Source organism: Engraulis encrasicolus, chromosome 3 (genome assembly GCF_034702125.1).
Source record: "Engraulis encrasicolus isolate BLACKSEA-1 chromosome 3, IST_EnEncr_1.0, whole genome shotgun sequence".
In the NCBI taxonomy this organism is placed as follows: domain Eukaryota; kingdom Metazoa; phylum Chordata; class Actinopteri; order Clupeiformes; family Engraulidae; genus Engraulis; species Engraulis encrasicolus.
Window position 1 is genome coordinate 44261340 of NC_085859.1, and position 20888 is coordinate 44282227.

Sequence of the window (20888 nt, forward strand, 5' to 3'; positions counted from 1 at the left end):
GGCTGTCAAGGACATGCAGATCCAACGGTATCAGCTTTGTTGACAACTTCGACCGTTTCTGGAGATGCTCTGTACTTTTCAAACAAAACAGTGCAGAACTGAGTTGGACCGGCGCCAAAGTGTTGACAGACCAGTTTGTTTACAGCATTGAGACCTTGGGCGCTGATAAGCGACCTGTATCTGTATCCACTCAGACACATGGGCATTTCAACAAGCCCTCTGTCCCTGCCAGTGTGCAAACTGAGCCACAGACTGGCGAAAGCACACACACAGATGACGTAGCCAAGTCCCTCTCTGCTCATGTGGAAAACAACGGCATGACTGACCCACCAACACACAGAACTCGCCACAAATTGAACCAGCTTTCGGAACAGCTGGAAGACCTGTCACAGAAACTGTCAGCAAACCGCTCGCTGGAGATCAAGTATTCACCTCCTTGTCGGACTGCCAAAATGCCATCGGCATCATCAATACCACCACCCAGGTCTGCCAAAAAGCGACTGTCAACACAGGAAACAGGAAATGTGGTTTCCTCAAAACCAAAATCGCCCCCAGATGTGGTGAAACGCAGCCACCAACATCAAGCCCTGGCAACGGCGACAAAATGCAATCACCAATGGAATCACAACCTTTCCGGAACGACGAAACACCATCTTCATCTCCCAGACTGAGATTTCCAGCAACTATGGCGAGACTACTCCCCTTTGCCAGATCTACCTTTTCTACCCCCAGAGATTCCTACCAAGCTTCCTATGCGGATATTTATCAAGGTCAACCTCATTCTACCCCAAAATCTGAAAGGTTACTTCCATCCATGACTGCACCCAAAAAAGGCAGGGCCCCACCACCATCTGTCTGTGCTCTGGAGTAAAATAGTATCAGTGATGATGACCTTGTTGAAAGCACAGTCTGATATCAACTGGGTCCCTACCCACATAGTAACAGTGGTTTTGAAAATAAGCAGATAAGGGGACTCGTGGACAATCTTATTCCAGTTCTAACAACTAAGCGAAGTCTCTTGAGGACACGTATATATTTCCTCAAGAGGGCAAGCATGGAAAATCTCAGATTTGTCCCAAAAAAACGGAATACCACAGTGGAAATGCCTCCAATGCTCAATGTTAAATTAGCTTTACAGAATGCCAGATGAGTTTATCTGTACCCACAACCTTTATTTTTTATTTTTAACTGAAACATGGCTGGAAAAATCCACTACAGTGTTTCCCACATAAATTTTGGAAACTATGGGGGCAGCAGGGATTTTTTTTTTGGGGGGGGGGGGGGGGGGGGGGGGGTCTTCTCATGCGAGCCTTTCTTTGGGGGGGTGGATTGTATTCACGCAGCGTAAATGCAAAACGGCAAAACAATGAGTACAGTATGACATTGGCGCATGGAGAAACTATAGGCCTGGGCCTACAGTACATTTCAGCCATTTATATTTTGAGAAATCAGCCTACATAAGATTTTACCCATGACATGTAAGTTATAATAGTAGATGACAAAAAGACCAACAAAGGTCGGCGTCTGCGCCTTGAACTTAATGCTCGTGTATTGCTTGGTGCGAGCACTCCCAAATAGGAATGCAAATTATCGATTAATTAATTAATCATTAGTTGATAGCCTTATCGATCGACTTACGATTAATTGACAAAGCTGCGTTTTCCCCCCGAAATCTCAATGTTTCTCGAAAAATAAAACTACAAATTAATTAAAAAATGAGATAAAATACCACATTTAAATTAACCAAATTAAATTTATTTCAATTCTTTAATACAAAGTCGATTTAGATATTCCCACTCTTCACCCCCCTCTTCACACACACTCTTCACATGCCCATTTCACCTGGGTCTCTTGTCAGTTGAATTGTCGATTAATTGCGATTAATGTTTTTTAATCGATTAATGCATTGATCGATTGAAGTCGATTAATCGATTAATCGTTTGTATCCCTACTCCCAAAAAAGTAGTAATCACTCAAAATAATGGAAAAAAGGAGGCGCACACAAGACTTGTGTGAAAAAGTGTATTGAAGCCGAAAATATACAACAGAAGTCTAAGGTTAACTGGAGAGACAGACGTTTCGGAGCTAGTCCATTCTCAATGTCTCGTATATTTTCGGCTTCAATACACTTTTTCACACAAGTCTTGTGTGCGCCTCCTTTTTTCCATTATATTGACATGTATAATAGTAGTACATTGTCATTGTCAAAAAATGCAGTACAGTGAATCCAGTTTTTCAAAATTCCTCCCATTAAAAGGGCTGAACAACATATTACACATTTATGTCTATATTCACATTCATTACACATTTATTTCTATATGCAGCCCGATGTCTCCTCTGCTGTGTTAATGAAGGCCTGTCACCTAACTCATCACAACTGTAAAACAAAGCCTGGGGAGTGTTATAGACAGGTCATCAGCTGGGAAAATTAGGCCTTTCGTCCTACCGCACTTTTCTCTGTGGATTACTGACCAGAAGCCCTATTGGAAGAAATTAAAACATGGGGCCACGTCAATTTTTGCTCAGAATTCAATATGGCCGCCATTTTCCAAAATGACTTGTTTTCATGCATTATTACATTGTACTATAAGGTGATATTCATGAACAATTAACTACTTTCAGCACTATTCTGTCCTATTTGCTTACATACATGTTTACAAAGGTTGACTAAACTAAAACAAATGAAAATAAAGTTGGCCACCTTGCAATATCTAAAGGAAAGTGCTGAAAATAATGATTGAAATGCACGTACAGAGTCTATGGCTGGGAGGCCTATTGTCCTGTCAGGGTTTTCACAGTGGATTACAGACCAGAAGGCCTATTGAAAAAGATTCACCAGCTGGTTGCCATCTCAAATGTGCTCCAAAATTCAAAATGTTCTCTGTTAGCAGACTTGGAATGGCAGACTTTCATACATTTTTCTCAATACTTTAAGACCATAATTATCAATAAAGACAACCTATTTTCAGTGAAATTCTGTCCTATCTCCTATCTATAGACGTGAGTAGTACAAAGGTTGGCAACAGAATGATGTAAATATGAAGGGCTCTTTTCCAACATGAGATATATCCATTTTATAGAATGTTAGTTAATTGACATTTTTGTATTGGGCTTTCCATTGAATTGCATTGCAAAATGCATTTTATAGAGGTTTAAAAAGTATGTTCTGAAAACATTTTAATGGCAAGAATTCACACATAGATTATAGGACTTCTTAACAGTCAATTCCAATATTAAAATGCAAAAAGTCAAAAATGGTGGATATAGCGTTTTGGAAAAGAGCTCTTCATATATATCTTGCCCCTTTGAAATATCCTAAGGATTGTTGTCAGAAAATGATTGAATTACACATACACAGTTGACTGCTGAAAAATATTCACCTGCCAAACTTTTCACATTAGATTACTGACCAAAAGTTTTTCAGGCCTACATTTTTTTTTGCATAAAGCAAGGGTGAGTGTGTGTGCGTGTGTGCCCACGCGTATCCCACGCCTCCCCTACCCCCTCACTCAACTTACCCCCCCCCCCACCCCCCCAACCCCCCCCCCCCCCCCCCCCCCCCCCCCCCCCCCCCCCACCGCCCCCCCCCCCCCCCCCCCCCCCCCCCCCCCTCCCCCCCCCCCCCCCAACCGCTGCCCCGCCCCCCCCCCACCCACCCCCCCCCCCCCCCCCCCCCCCCACACACACACACACACTAATCTGCCCCTCTGAATCCCTCCCACACTATTCCCCCCCCCCCACCACCTCACTCATGCCCCCCCCACACTATTCTGCCCCCCACCCCCTAATTCAACTCGACTCATTCCCCCTCACCCCCCACTCTGCCCCCTCATTCATCCCCCGCTCCTCCGCATCTTTCGGTCCACACTACCCCCCCCACCTTACCCCCTCCCAACACACACACATCCGGTCTACTGTGTCTATGTCAGTGTATGTAAAGAAGCACACTGGCCACACACACTTGAGAAAAGTGCACTCAAGCACACACACATACACACACAAACGCATGCACACACACACACACACACACACACACACACACACACACACACACACACACACACACACACACACACACACACACACACACACACACAACACACCACACACACACACACACAAACTCACTCACACACACACACACACACACACACACACACACACACACACACACACACACACACACACACACACACACAGTTTGGCAGGACATATGCCTTTTTTCAGCAGTCCACTGTGTGTGAAATTCAATCATTTGACAACATTCCTTTGGATATTTCAAAGTGGCAAGATATATATATTCATGCCTTTTTCTAGACAACCTTTATACTCACGTCTGTAAGGAGATAGGACAATTTAACTGAAAAATATGTAATCTTTATTGATAATTATGGCCTTACAGTATTGAGTAAAATGTGTGAAAGTCTGTCATTCTGAAAAACAGAGAACATTTTGAATTTTGGAGGACATAGATGGCCCCACGTTTTAATCTTTTTCAATAGGCCTTCTGGTCTGTAATCCACTGTGCAATAGGCCTAATTTTCCCAGCCATAGACTCTGTATGTGCATTTCAATCATTATTTTCAGCACTTTCCTTTGGATATTGCAAGGTGGCCAACTTTATTTTCATTTGTTTTAGTTTAGTCAACCTTTGTAAACATATATGTAAGGAAATAGGACAGAATAGTGCTGAAAGTAGTTAATCTTTCATGAATATCACCTTATAGTACAATGTAATAATGCATGAAAACAAGTCATTTTGGAAAATGGCGGCCATATTGAATTCTGAGCAAAAATTGACGTGGCCCCATGTTTTAATTTCTTCCAATAGGGCTTCTGGTCAGTAATGCACAGAGAAAAGTGCGGTAGGACGAAAGGCCTAATTTTTCCAGCTGATGACCTGTCTATTAGTAAACTCATCCCAATTGTCCCTTCTCTGAAGGTTTTTTATATTGCTCCCAAAGCCAAGTTAACTACAACAACTTGACTAGGCTTTTGATCCCTCTGTCTTTCAAACACTTGTGGTTTTCTCTATAGGATGTATTTACTCCAGGAGGAAAATGCGATGGAAATCGTAATTCAAATCGTTTTTAACAAAAACGGAAATCGTTTAAAAAAAAAAAAAAAAAAAAGTTACAGTTACAGTTACATTTACATTTTCGTAAACTATGGCGGCCACATTTAAACTATGGCGGGCCGCCATAGTTTCCTCAATTTATGGGAAACAGTGCACTAGTTCTATCACACTTATAGAAGCAACTCCGCCACACTTTCATTTCATTAGTACAGAAAGGCAGAATAAACATGGAGGGGGGATAGCAATTATTTTCAAGGCACTGTTTCAATGTCAAAAGACAGCACTAGGTGAATTTTCATCTTTTGAATACTTAGCTGCAGTTCTAAAATGTTCTTCTGACATACTGTTATTAACTATCTACAGACCTCCAAGACTTTCTGCACCACTCTTCTTAGAGGAATTTGGTGAGCTGTTGTCGAATGTTTGTGTGGACTATGAAAGCTTGTTTATATCAGGCGAATTCAATTTCCACGTCAACGACTTAGAGAATGTCTATGCTAAGGAATTTTTAAGTCTTATTGACATTTTTAGCCTTACACAGCATGTAACAGGACCAACACACAACCAAGGTCACACTCTAGACCTAATAATAACAAAAGGCCTCAATGCTTGTGCTAGTGTCAAAGACTATGGCTTTTCTGACCATTACTGTATTTTTTCCTGATGTTTCTATGTACCCTCATGTTCAAAGGGAATCTGTTACAGTCAAAAAACGTATAATCAACTGTGAGACAGCCTCACTCTTTCAGCAAGCACTTTCAGAGATCCAAAGTCAAACTTCAGAGAATGCTGATGATCTCATGGTTAATTTTAATGCAAGGATGACCCATATTATGGATGTTATTGCCCCCGAAAAAATCAAAACAGTGGGACATAAAAAAGCACCTTGGAGAATGAATCCCACAGTTATATTGCTAAAGCAAGAATGCAGGAGGGCTGAAAGACAGTGGCGTAAATCCAAACTTGAAGTCCACTACCAAATCTATAAACACACACTCTCGAAATACAACCAAGAAATTGCTAAAGCTAGACAATCTTTTTTCTCTGACATAATTAACAGAGATATTAATAATGCACGCGTCCTGTTTGGCACTGTGGAAAAGCTAGCAAGGCCCCCAAATCAAATGCCCTCTCAGTCAGCAAATGCAATGAGTTTGCATCCTTTTTCAAAGGAAAGATTGAAAAAATACGTACAAACATACTCACACATGTGCAACCGACCCAAGATTCGGACCAACTTGCTACGGTGAAGTTAAATCCTAACCTCATGAGAAATTTTCATTTAGTTGATGTGGACATTCTTAATAGAACGGTACAAAGTCTTAGCTCCTCTACATCTGACTTAGATATTCTACCAACAGCCTTCTTCAAATCCATCTTACATCTAATATCACCAGATGTACTTCAGATCATCAACACCTCACTACAAACAGGCATATTCCCAGGCTGTCTGAAAGAAGCAGTTGTGAAACCCTTACTGAAAAAGAACAACCTGGATGCACTGGTACTAAACAACTATAGGCCCATATCCAATCTACCATTCATGGGTAAAATAATAGAAAAAATTGTTTTTCTAATGTCTAATAGCTATTTTGATAAGTTTCAATCAGGTTTCCGTGCCTACCACAGCACTGAAACAGCTCTTATTAAAGTTATGAATGACATAAGATTGAATTCTGATGCTGGCAAATCATCTGTCTGGGTGCTACTCGATTTAAGTGCAGCTTTCGATACAGTTAATCATTCTATACTACTACATAGACTGGAACACTGGGTTGGCTTTACAGGCATAGTGATCGACTGGTTAAAATCGTACTTACAACAAAGACGTTTTTTTTGTCGCCATTGGAAGACATACTTCATCACCGATGTCTCTGGATTGTGGGGTCCCCCAGGGCTCCATTCTGGGACCACTACTGTTCAATCTGTATATGTTGCCACTGGGACACATTATCGAGAATAACTCCATAAATTACCATAGCTATGCGGATGATACCCAGCTCTACTTATCTATGTCCCCCAATGACTACACCCCCCTTGAATCACTCTATCATTGCATGGACCAAATTAACAAATGGATGTCTCACAATTTCCTCCAGCTGAACACAGAAAAAACTGAAGTAATTATATTTGGGAAAAGAGAGGAGAGACAAAAGATTGCTACTATCCTTGAAACGAAGGGACTGAAACCAAGGGAAACAGTTAAAAATCTTGGGGTCCTCATTGACAGTGACCTAAATTTCAACAGTCACATGAAAGCTATTACTAAGTCTGCATTTTATCACATAAAAAATGTCTCTAAATGTAGGGGCCTTATGTCTACACATGCCTTCATTTCTAGTAAAGTTGATTACTGTAACAGTCTTTTTACTGGCCTCCCCAATAAGACCATTAAACAGCTTCAACTGGTACAAAATGCAGCTGCAAGGGTTCTTACAAAGACAAGGAAGTTTGACCACATTACTCCAATTTTAAGATCGCTGCATTGGCTCCCAGTAAGCTACAGAATTGATTTTAAGGCAATGCTACTTGTGTTTAAATCATTAAATGGAATGGGACCCACATATCTACTGGATATGTTTCAGCTGTATGCACCGACCAGATCACTAAGGTCAACGGAGAAGAATTTGCTGGTGATCCCAAAAGTCAAAACAAAGTGTGGAGAGGCAGCCTTTAGCTTCTATGCTTCAAAGAATGCGAAAAATGCACCCACTATTGATAGCTTTAAATCTAGACTCAAGACAAAGCTGTTCTCAGATGCTTTCCCCTAGCTTAAATTATTGAATGAAAAGACGGTAAAATAAGTTAAATTCTGAAGACTGCGTAAAAAAAGGAGGCCAGACTCCTCTGTCGTCGAACAGTTAAATTCTGAAGATTGAATGAAAAGACGGTAAAATAAGAGAAGACAAAACCCTGACAATTCTAGACTCTATCAGGTAAACGGAAAAAAGGAGACCAGACTCCTCTGTCGTCGAACAGTTAAATTCTGAAGACTATAATTATTATTTTTATTTTTATGTTTATTTATGTTTTATTTTATTATTATTTTTACCTTATGTTTTATCTTAATGTTTTAAATGTTTTTTGACTCTAATTCATTTCCTTCTTTCTTCCCTGTTTCCTTTCATTTACATTTGTTAACTTTGTGAAGCACATTGAGTTGCACCTGTGTATGAAATGCGCTATATAAATAAACTTTCCTTGCCTTGCCTTGCCTTAATCTTTCACATTACCAGTTATGAAAAGTAGGCTATCATATTCATAGGGATGACTTTTAATCACTTCATCACTATGGTGTGAGGGGGAGGAGAGAGACTGGTAGGCCTAAATCTCTCTTCTCAATGCTTTTAGCCTACTATTTCGTGCACTATGGACTAGGGCTGGGCGATATGACGAGACATATCGTGAGGACGAGAGAAACGTGTCTATCGTGACCTTTCTCCTCTATCGTTTATATCGTGATAAAAAAATATTTTCATTATTACAGCTAATACACATTTTAATATAATTTCACCTCATAATATAGCCATTTTATGATTGTAAACATGTGCAAAAAAATAATTTTAAAACTACTTGTGGGCCAAACTAGGCTATTTTATTGTTTTACTCCTATGATTTATTTCTAGTCGTATGCTGTCGAGAGAGCGCACGCAGCCTATTCAGTCTGTTTGACTCTTTGAGTCTGCAGTCACTCCTCGGTTGGCGCCCCCTAGAGTGCAGTACCCGGAAAAGTGTCTCTTTTATTTTTTTTTATTGAGAAAAGGATCTGATACAAAAAATAGATTCACGTTTACATATAACAGCTATACATCCACAACCTAAATGTAGTAGGATTTTCATTAAATGTTGTGGAAGTATAAAGACACACAAACATAACATACACAAAAATAAACTAGAGATGATTACGGATGTTATACATCGCACATTTTAAATGTGTATTAATTGCATTAGGGCACATTGAGTGATCAATTGAAGATAAATACTGTTTTAAATCCTTCTTTAAAATGAAAAGTAAAGGTTTTCATTTTTGAACTTTACATTTGTGAATAAAAAATTTAGCCAAAAATAGAAATAGATTCATAAGATAGTCCCGTTTTGTGATAGTGTTTGTGTCCTCTGGAGCACCAAAATACATGACCTCCATGGTCAGAGTAAAGTCCTTGTCGATACATTCATTAATAAAGTCAGCAAAAAAGAACCAGAACACTTTTGAGTAGTTACAGCTCCAAAATAAATGTTCCACAGTTTCAGGGTGAGAAAGAAAGAGCAATCAGGAGAAATGGGGGAGAATATTGACAGCCTATGGTTACAAGGGTAACACCTATGTATAATCTTGAAAGAGACTTCAGCCACTTTATTTGTGATCATAAATTGTTTCCTGAGTGACCAAAATCTTAACCAATCGATATTTTCAAAATTATTATTCCAGTAACTAACACAAGCAGGGGTGGAACTACTATGTGTCAACAGGATAGATCTTATTTTTTTGTTAGAGAACTCATTGCTGATAAACAGCTTACCATCAATAAAGAGAGAAGAGGGATTAAAGTCTGGCGGAGACTGACAAAGACCTTTCGGACAGGTGTCAAGAAGAAACCTGATACCAGATGGTATAGAATCAAAGATATATTCTTTAGGTGGTACAGGAAAAGAAAACTTGTCCATCGGAAAAGTGTCTTTGCCACTGCCTTGCCAGCTAACGTGACGAGCACCGGGCAGCAAGCGTGCGAATCATGGCTGGAAAAAGGCGTTGGACAACTTACCAAAAATGAGCCAACTAGATGCTGCGGTGAAGTTTGGCATTCCTACCTCCGCTGTTTTGTAGATTCTGAGCACGAGACTTCCCCTCCGAGCCGCCCTCCCCCTTGCGCTTCTGTGAAGCGCATCTCTCCTAGAACTACACAACCTCTTCTGCTTTGCAATGGATCTCAAAAGTAATGGAATTGACACGTTCCGTACGACGCACTATGGGCTACACATTTTGGCCGGTGATGAAAACAGTTATAAAGCCCTTCGTGCACTTTCACTGGGACTTCTCGTGAGCACATCATTCTCTGAAATGTTTAACTTGACCCTCTGTAGCCTACTTGGAAATCCACCACCATTTTTCAGCAGAGGTAGGCTAAAAGTTAAAGTGACTCGATGCTATGATGCTGCGCATGCCATTGAGTCCCAAACAGTTAGGTTTGACTTCTGGGCATGAAACGGTTTTGCAAATGCAATGCCCTTTGTTGTGTTCACTGATATATTGGTAAAAATACAACAAACAGAATTGTTCCTCGACAGCAACCAGCGTGAGTCAAGTGATTATTGGGAAGCATAACGTGGTTGGGGACAACGCTGGTGGGGACGAGAGCAAGCAATAGGCTATTGCGTGCTGCTGTTTATAACAAGTTCTTACATAGGCTATTCACAAATATTTTCAGCTTTGTTCAGTTTCATATTAGGCCTACTGGTATTTTGTAACATTAAGTAGGCCTATTTAAAATGCGCTAATATAATTTACTGACTAATTACAGTCATTTTTTTCAGACATTTTGTCCAGTCACATTTTATTTTGCCGGTCATTCATGCCAATGTCCGGCCACAGTTGGCTAACGTGAACCTTGCTGTTTATGGCCGCAATTTGCGCATCTGTGGTGTTCTTGGTTCGTGGGACTCTCACATTGGGAAACGAGATGACTGGTGAAAACAGGCGATGAAAGATTTGTGAAAGATGAAGTGATACACATCGCTATCGTGATATAAAATAATCCATATCGTGATATACATTTTTGTCCATATCGCCCAGGCCTACTATGGACACATGAGACATTGGTATGTTGAACTGATCTTTCTTCAATGTGCATCGATGAACAGAAACACATGCGCTCGCGCACACATTCGTTCACTTGCACTGCCCCACACGCACGTCACGTTTGCCCATATCAGTGTTTGGGAGAGCAAGGAACAGAGAATCAGCTGTGATTTAGCCTAGGCTACTGGCAGAAGCTGACTTCAAAATGTCGCTTAAAACCTGCTGTAAAGCAAAGTAAATAGAACAAAAGTAGGCTATCGCTGTTTGGATTTGATGTCGTTATTCTCAACCTTTTAGTCAGGGCACCCCGAAGTTAGGCTATATTTATTTCTTTGAAATCATTATTTATTAGGCTACTGCATCAAAATCTCGTCATTATTCTACCACACTTCAGCTATAACAGCTATATGGTCAGAGACATGGCCAAGTAACCAGAGCTTTCCTATTGAGAGTGTTGAGACCGCAAAATAAAAGCAGAATGAAGGTTCAAGACTGACAGCTGTTCGCACCGCCACCTTGACATTGGCAACTGATGAACATGACGTCGATTAATATTCATATCGTTACGAGAATCAATCTGCAAATTTGATGACCAGGGCGGGCAGCATTGCACCCGGTTGAGAAACTGCTTTTCTTCAAGACTAGGATATTAGCTAAAATAGGCTCACCTTCTCTCAAGTTCACACCATTTGCACCTGCTGCGACAGGGGGCATCTTCACGTTCGTGACATTTTCTGAAATTGAGTGGGATTCATTTTACAAATAGCTTTGCTATCATTTGGATATTTGAACCAACATCGACCCATGTTGGTCTTTTGGGACACTTGTTATGAATAGGCTATATCAAAGACAAATATGGGTTCTATCACAATGATAGCCAACATTGATTTCATTTGACTTCGGCTATCACAGAAGGCCACACGAATTCATTCTGGTTACCAAGAGAATTCACAGCTGTTACAGCTGTTGTAGCAACCGCAGTATACATTCCACCGCAAGCGGATGCAAAGCTCGCGCTAAAAGAACTGTACGCAACTATCAGCAAAATTGAGAACTTACATCCAGAGGCTGCCTTTATCGTTGCAGGCGACTTTAACCACGCTTCTCTGAGAAAGATACTGCCCAAATACTTCCAGCATATAGATGTAAACACACGTGGAAATAGCATATTAGACCACTGCTATACTCCCTTCCGCGATGGGTACAAGCCCCTCCTCCGCGCACCGTTTGGCAAATCGGATCATTCCTCAATCCTGTTCCTTCTAGCTTACAAGCAGAAACTAAAACAGAGCCCACCCACTGTCAAAACAGTTAGCTGCTGGTCTGATGAATCAGCAAGGCTGCTTTGAATGCACTGATTGGGACATGTTCCGTGAAGCATCTAATGGGGATATAAATGAATACACAGAGACAGTCACTGGATTCATTCAGAAGTGTGTTGAAGACATTGTTCCATCAAAAACTGTCAAAATGTATCCAAATCAAAAACCATGGATAAATAACGACGTTAAATCTGCTCTAAGAGCCCGGGATAGTGCATTTGCCTCTGGAAACAAAGAGCTGGAGAAAAAAGCCAGATATGACCTGCGAAAAACAATCAAAGCAGCAAAAAGAGAATATAGGCATAAGATTGAGGAACAGCTGGAAGGGAATGACTCAAGAAATATGTGGCAGGGACTGCACATGATTTCAGATCTGAAGGGGAAAAAGTCCAACATCCAAGTCTCTCATCCCTCACTTGCAGACGAGCTGAACCAGTTCTATACACGTTTTGAGGTCAACACCAAACCTCCAGTAAGAGCCCCCTCCTTTTCTCACTTCTCTGACCCAGGCCTAATGCTCACAGTGTCTGATGTGCAGAAATCCTTCAAACAAGTCAACATTCGGAAAGCAGCAGGACCTGATGGGATTCCAGGCCGTGTAATCAAAGTGTGTTCAGAGCAACTGGCTGGTGTGTTTACAGACATCTTCAACTTCTCCCTGTCCATGTGTGTGGTGCCAAGCAGCTTTAAGTCATCTATCATTGTTCCAGTGCCTAAGAAAAAACAAATCACCAGCTTGAACGATTGGCGACCTGTAGCCCTCACCCCCATCGTGAGTAAATGTTTTGAAAGGCTTGTGAAGAACATCATCTGCGAAATGATTCCACCTACGCTTGACTGTCACCAGTTTGCCTACAGACAGAACAGATCAACTGATGATGCCATCACCAGCGCACTGCACACCTCCCTAACACACCTGGAGAAAAAAGACACCTATGTAAGGATGCTGTTTGTGGACTATAGTTCAGCCTTTAACACCATTGTGCCCAGCATACTCGACGACAAACTCCGGAGTCTAGGAATTCACAGTGGCCTTTGCAGCTGGATACTAGACTTCCTCTCAGCACGGAAACAGGTGGTGAGAATGGGCTCCATCACATCATCCTCCTTGACCATCAGCACGGGAGCTCCGCAAGGTTGCGTTCTGAGCCCTCTCCTCTACTCTCTATATACGCATGACTGTGTGGCTATACACAACAACAACACCATCATCAAGTTTGCAGATGATACCACTGTTATCGGTTTAATCTCAAACAATGATGAAACAGCCTACAGGGAAGAAATAAACAACCTCATGGAGTGGTGTAACACCTTGTCTCTGAATGTGTCCAAGACAAAATAATTAATAGTTGACTTCAGGAGGAAAGAACACCAGTTTGAAACCATTAACATCAACGGTGAGACAGTGGAGAGGGTGAGAGACTTTAAATTCCTTGGCGTTACCATCTCAGAGGACCTCACCTGGGACAGTCACACACAGCGCATTGTTAAAAAAAGCCAGCAACGTCTGTACCACCTCAGACGATTGAGAAAGTTTGGGATGAGACCCAAGATCCTGAGGTCGTTTTACAGAGGCACCATTGAGAGCATTCTTGGGCAGTCATGGGTGAGCGGTTAGGGCGTCAGACTTGCATCCCAGAGGTTGCCAGTTCGACTCCCGACCCGCCAGGTTGGTGGGGGGAGTAATCAACCAGTGCTCTCCCCCATCCTCCTCCATGACTGAGGTACCCTGAGCATGGTACCGTCCCACCGCACTGCTCCCCATGGGGCGCCACTGAGGGCTGCCCCCTTGCACGGGTGAGGCATAAATGCAATTTCGTTGTGTGCAGTGTGCAGTGTTCACTTGTGTGCTGTGGAGTGCTGTGTCACAATGACAATGGGAGTTGGAGTTTCCCAATGGGCTTTCATTCTGACGGGGACCATTACTGCATGGTATGGGAACTGCTCTCAAGCCAACAGGAGAGCTCTTCAGAGGGTTGTGCGTACAGCTCAGAATATATGCGGCTGTGACTTACCCTCCATACTGGAGCTATTTGAGGGAAGGAGCATCAGGAAGGCAAAGAAAATCTTGGCTGATCCTAGTCACCCCAACCATGGACTGTTTACTATGTTACCATCTGGGAAACGGTACAGAAGCCTGAAATCTCATACTACCAGACTCCAAAGTAGTTTCTTCCACCAAGCAATAAGATTACTGAATTCATGCTGAAGACAACAAGGCACTTTCTTTGCACTTTTTCCACCCCCCACCCCCCTCTTTTTTATATTTATTTTTTAAAATCTTTTTGAGGACACAAGAAAAACACAACAATTTGTACTCTTTATAGGCTTCAAACCTATAATAAGACGTAATAAACTAATCTTGAATCTTGAATCTTCAATGGGATAACCAGTTATCCTATTGTGTAGGCTGCAATTTTGACATTTGGGCTCACCTTTCTTGCAAGAAATCAGCTGCAGTTGCTTTCCTTCATTTTGTTTCCCCTGTCTCTCTTGCCTTTCTATTCTTTTTGTGAAAGCCTGGTGTTTTAGACGTCTTTCATTGCTAACCGGCTGCTGCGTTTACTGCCTAATAATGAAGTGAGTGAGTGTTGATTTTGCATATTGTACAATCAAAAGTCTGCGAGCGGGCGGACTAAACCAAAGCGTGATAATGGGGGTGTCTGATATAGAATATATCCTATTTGCAGGCTAGTGTATCCAATTCAACAGATGTAGGCCTATTTCCAGAGAACATTGGAATTACATGAATTACCAACATGTATTGACATTATTTTTAAAATAATGTTTTAAAAAAACAAAAGAAGAAAAATATTTTCCATTGGAGGGCCCCCGGTGGGCCCCCCAGGTGGTCTGGGCCCTAAGAATGAGTCAGGGTTTTCCCCCCCTGTTCGACACCGCTGCCTATAACCTTACTGTCACCAAAATTGTAATGTCTATCTTAATCTGTTACTTAGGGCTCTCGGCACTAGCCTGGCGAGAAGCCAGACTTTAATACTTCTTTCCATTCGTATTGAAATATTGATTTCAAACGATTAAGGGGCGGGAGTTAGGAGCCTAGCTGTAGTTTGAAACGATTGGACCTGCTCTCATCCAATCGCTGCAGGTTGTCATGACGTATGCTTTGTGCGCCGAGTGCATAGCAGGAAGTTAAGTGCGTTCGACCGTAGTAAACACACCATCCCCCACAGAAGACGACGACGAAGAAAGAGGAGTAAAACACGATTCACCATTCGTCAGGTCAACAAAAATGGCTGTGAATGATTGCTGCAGGCTTTGCCTGACAAACCTGAGGATTGGTGGAGTGATCAGTAACAGCAAGTTTATATTCGAAAACAAGGACTTGAACGTGGCATCGCAATTGTTAAAACTTGGCTTGGCTTTAAACGAAACCCCGCAGCGGTCATCTCGCGTCTGCCGGAAATGTTGCACAGTTTTAACACGGCTACTGCAAGATTCTACGGTGCTGCAGAGGTGGAAGGACCAGGAGACTGCGGTGGAGACAGATGAAGGTGGCTCTGCCGCCGTCGACAAACGACAACGGGAGCCAACTCCATCTAAAACCCCACGACAGCTAAAGAAATCTCGAACTGGCTTACCTCCCGTACGAGTCAGTGAGACTGAGGTAAGAAAAGCAACGTTAAGCATGAACTTGTGTGTATGACGGCCTGTTATGCATTCCATATATATAGATAAGATAATAATCATGTATATTATACTGCCAGTTTGGCTACTGTGATATGTCTGAAATGAAACTGTTTTGCCAGCTTACAGTCGTGTGTGTGTGTGTGTGTGTGTGTGTGTGTGTGTGTGTGTGTGTGTGTGTGTGTGTGTGTGTGTGTGTGTGTGTGTGATAAAGTAAACCTGACTTGACGAGACTTTCCACAGTCTTTGCCCTTCCTTCGTCATTGCTACAGCAATGCAGTGATTTGGTACTTGTCTTCCACTGATTAGCCCAGTCCTTTATTATTATTATCATCATCATCATCATTATTCTGTTATGTACATGACAAGTCAGATGGAAAGACATATTTGCTTAAAGAAGCCTATGGCTTGTGAGGCTACACAAGGCATATACTATTGTGGGTTTTACATTTCTAGCTAGTCAGCAGAAGTCCAAATCCACCGGGTGATCATTCAACCAACCTAGGGGGAATTTGACAGGTAAAAACAATGTGGTTTGGAATAAGGTTTTACTCCAGACTGCCCATTCGTTACAATGTACTAAACTTAGAATGGAGAAAACCACAATTGCATACAATTGTCTCATTATTTATTTTTTAAACCACAATGTCCACAAGCTAATGCGTTTCAGTGCGTCATCAGTGTGACACACTGATGAGGCCTAAGGGCTGCAATGCATCTGCTTGGGGACATAATGGTTAAGATAATGAGACTTCGCATGCAAGCACAGTTTTTCCATCCTAAATGTGCACACCTTTTTACGCGCACCCAACAGTTCTATGAAAAGCCGAGCATGCCTCTCACTGCTACAATGTACTAAAGACATCTATCCTATGTTGTGTTCTATATTCCAACATGTCATCACAGCAACCGCTGGAGTTGTGCCAGACCAGATCCGAGAGGGCACAGAGGAGGAGAAAAGGACCTGGCTCCATGACTCAGTGGCAGAGGTTGTGGACACGTCCTCCCACACCTTCATCAAGCCAGCTGCAGTGACAGATGCCGCCCAAGGGTCTGCTAAGGAGAGACTTCCGTGCCGTCAACCTGGATGCCCAAGGGTTTATGTCAACAAAAAGAGCAGAGAGACACATGAACAGAAGATTCACCATCTTGTGGCACCCGTGACACCTGCTCAGCCCGCTTCAACAAGCCTCAGGGACTGCAAACGGCAGCATTCACAGGCCCGGTTGTCCTTTGGCTTTCTACTCATGAACATGCTGGACGCTGTGAAAGAGGGAGATGGAGAGAGATTGATTCGCCTTTACAAGGACGCTCTACTAATCTATAAAGCTTATGGACATACACAGTATGCGTACAGCACATTCCTCCTATCCGTCCAGCTAAATGCCAGTTTGTCCCCCAAATGGGACAAAGTCAAAAATGGACTGGGATGCTCTTTACAAATGGATGAATGGAAAGCTCAAAGACTGGAGAGGTGTAGCAGTATAATTCATTCATATGTGTACTTCAGTATTCCACTTCATACTTGTCCTAATCTCACCTGCACTTTGACATCTTTTGCACTGTGTAATGTTTACCTAATCATCTACCTAGGGACTGTGATTTATCTTTTTGTGCGTTTTGTTAATTGTCTTCTTTGAGAAACTGACGTACTTTTTACTGGGTGTTACTTATTCTATTATATTGTCACTGTCCAGCAGAAACCTTGTAACTTTTAAATGTTTTTTTATTCTTTAATACAAATCAGTACTTTTGGTCAGTAGCCATGACAATAGATCATATTGTACATTATCTAAAACCAACTAAAATGATTAAGATTCAATTGTTTTAAATGGATGACTGACAGCAACAATACTCTTTCAGTCAATACCCTGGAAACAGCCTTTTGAAGAGCCTCTGTATTTTCAAAACCAAATCCGTTAACAGATCACACTCCAGTTAGTAATTTTTCGTTGTAATTGCGGTGGTCAGATACTGGTCTGACCATGGCTATGACATGGCAGTGCAACCGACTGCTTACATTTTCCTTGTTAAAACAACCCCATACACTGGCTGTGCAGTGTGCTTTGTCATGTGGCTTTTACCACATTTAATAGTCTTTATTCACCATCAATGCCAATATTATCTCTTGCACTACAATAGCCAATTTTTCATGATAGGCATTGTTTGTTGTACTGCACTCTCAGATTTTGCATTTTACTGTGTATGACAGTCCTTCTATTCCATTATGCTGTGTACTTACAGTGCTGTATTTAAATAGAACATACTGACATCCCAACATTGCATGTCTACTGTTTACAGTACACGTCACTGAAAGACCCATGGTTTTTAAACCCATCTTGTTGTGAAATAAAACATCCTATAAAACCCAAGTTTTCCAAATGCCAAGATTTTTATTATAAACAAAGGTTGATGTGTTAGAATATATACAACAATAATTACTAATTTTAAAAAAGGTACAATAAGAAACCTGCACAAGTATTAATAGTCGGACTCAGAGCTCGTAACATTGCTCCTGAGAGAATCATAATCATCATCAGCTTTGTCATAGTAGCCAGAGTAATACAAATCTGGGACAGTTTGTCCCCCTACTGCACCAGCATCAGACTCAGCATCAAGCTGATCCATATCCACATCTCCGAACACATCACTTACAATCTGTAAAATCTCTCTTGCATGTTCCATTTTGAAAACAGGAATGTTGGCAATTATGTATGGCAGGTCAAATATATACTGACAGTGGTTCAACACAGAGTCCACTTCTAGTTGTTGACTAAATCCAGTGCAAGCTTCAGGTGAGTTGAAGAGGTGAGCAGATGGGCTTATTAGGCTGTCTCTGTATCCATTCAGCATGTCAACAATCAAGTACTTGTCCTCTGCAGTCACGTGCCTTGATCTCGGGTTCGTTGGCTTGCCGGGAGACTGTTCATATTCTGGGGTGGGCTCTGTGCATGTGCCCGGTGAACAAGAGCAGACACTTTGGCAATAAGTGCAACAATGATGGGCTGGCTCAACACCACAGGGCTCAGCTTCAAAATGGCAGTACAGAGCTTTCCTGATGCATGTTGTTTTTCCAAGAGTAAGCAATTCCTTCACCTCTTTGTCAATTTTGTAATTATGTCCTGGGTTGTAAATGATGCCATGTGATGACTGTCCATTCCTTCCAGCCCTCCCCACCTGTTGCACAATTGACTCTAAGTCCCCAGGAACACCATACATCACCACATGTGATACATTACCACCACATTACACCACATTACACATTACACCACATGTGATTACAACGACACGGCAATTACCTTCCCCTGCCAGTGAGGCCAACACTCTTTCCTTGTGTTGGGGGAGGGTCTTACTGTGAAACATCCCTATCAACAGGGTCTCACTTCTACAGTCAGGGTCACAGTCCACCCAGGCATGTTGTTGAAGTTCAGCTTTCAAATATGCAAAAACTTTCCCCACCTTTGTCATAGTCTGACAGTAAATCAGTATTGGCTGCATGGTTGAACCCTTGTCTTTCAAACGCTCAACAACCCAGTCAAGGCAGTCCAGATCCTTGCTTGGCACCTTCTTTAAACCCAGCCGGATGTTGGTCTTGTTGGGGGAGGCAAGAATGTGACGAGCACCGTCCATGCGAAGAAGGCTGGAGATGTAATCTCTAGACTTGATGTCTGCGGACGCAGTCAAGGCCAACACAGGTGTACCTGCAAAACAGACAGTTAAACTACATTAAAATCAAATCCAAAAATATGTAATTATGCCATACATAGGATGTATTAAGATTAGGGAGGGACTGAAGGTAACATGCACACGCCTGTGTGTTCTACATATTCTGTACTGAGCCATGTGACACACACACACACACACACACACACACACACACACACACACACACACACACACACACACACACACACACACACAACGTGTGAATTCGCCGGTTTCGTTGAGGTGATTATACATTCAGGAATGTTCAATGCGCGAGATCGCCCGAGTTAACAAGACATGTTGATGTGGCCATCTAACAACGTGTGACTGTGCCAGTTACGTTGAGATGGTTATACCAAAGAGGCTTGAGACAAGAGGGCTTACTCACGTCATAACAGCGTAGTAGGAAATGATGGCGAGGGGAGTACGGAAATGTTATTCACTGTGGAACAGGTCATAGGACAGCGTGAATGTCTGTCAGCTGTCCTTAATTACCCCCAGCAATTACTGCTGACCAACAGCTGCCGTTACTTGGCCACAAATTATCCATCATGGCGTCGCCCCCACTGACCATGTGCAAGGGAGTACGAAAATGGCATCCATCGCACCCACTGACCAATGACCATGCGCAAGGGAGTTAATTTTCCATCCACTCGTGTCCTCAGGCAACGCCCCCGTACTACACCGTGGCCAATGCATTCCCCGCCAAGAGATTGTTCTTTCTCTTGAGTTTCTTTGGTTATACACAGTCAGGAACTTTCAATGCGCGAGTTCACACGAGTTAACAAGACATGTTGAAGTGGCCACACGTTCAACAGTCGACAAGTCTAGAAATAAATAGAATGCTGCTCCCATCCCTTACGACATAACATCAGCAAGCAGTTTCATTAAAAATGGTTACACCACAACACTGGCCTGACGAGCCAGACCTCCTCGTAGAAATGTTGACAACTGGCATACGAATCGAATTGCTAGTCAAGCGAACACAACACCGACCTGCTGCATATTAGCCTGACGAGTCGATTGATACTTTACAATTAGCCATGCACAGTTTATGCCAAACAAACAACCAAGCAAATTGGTTAATACAATAGGCTTTAACAATGCCGAGAGGAAAATTTCAACTCACCTTCCTTTGTAATTGACCTCAGCTCACCGAGTTTGGCGAAATTCTCTCGGAATGCCTGTTCTCCTTTGGATGACTCGCCCCTACGAGAACAGAAGCAGAGAAGAATTAGTGTCATGAAGTCATGCTAGTTAGTTTTAGACACATATTTACCATCAGTTTACAATACCATTTCACTTACCATTTATATGTAAGATGAACTTCATCCACGACGAC

At 42.1% G+C, this 20888-nt stretch overlaps 1 protein-coding gene across 1 annotated transcript in view; it reads right to left on the bottom strand.

The window, feature by feature from the left end:
* LOC134444971 (uncharacterized) overlaps positions 1 to 17608 on the bottom strand; it is a gene marked incomplete at its 3' end in the record, with an annotated part of 63371 nt that extends 45763 nt beyond the window's left edge. The window contains exon 1 of the mRNA XM_063194135.1: positions 17592 to 17608. Coding sequence (XP_063050205.1) covers positions 17592 to 17608 — 17 coding nt within the window. The remainder of the gene's footprint in view (positions 1 to 17591) is intronic.
* Positions 17609 to 20888: the final 3280 nt, after the last annotated feature.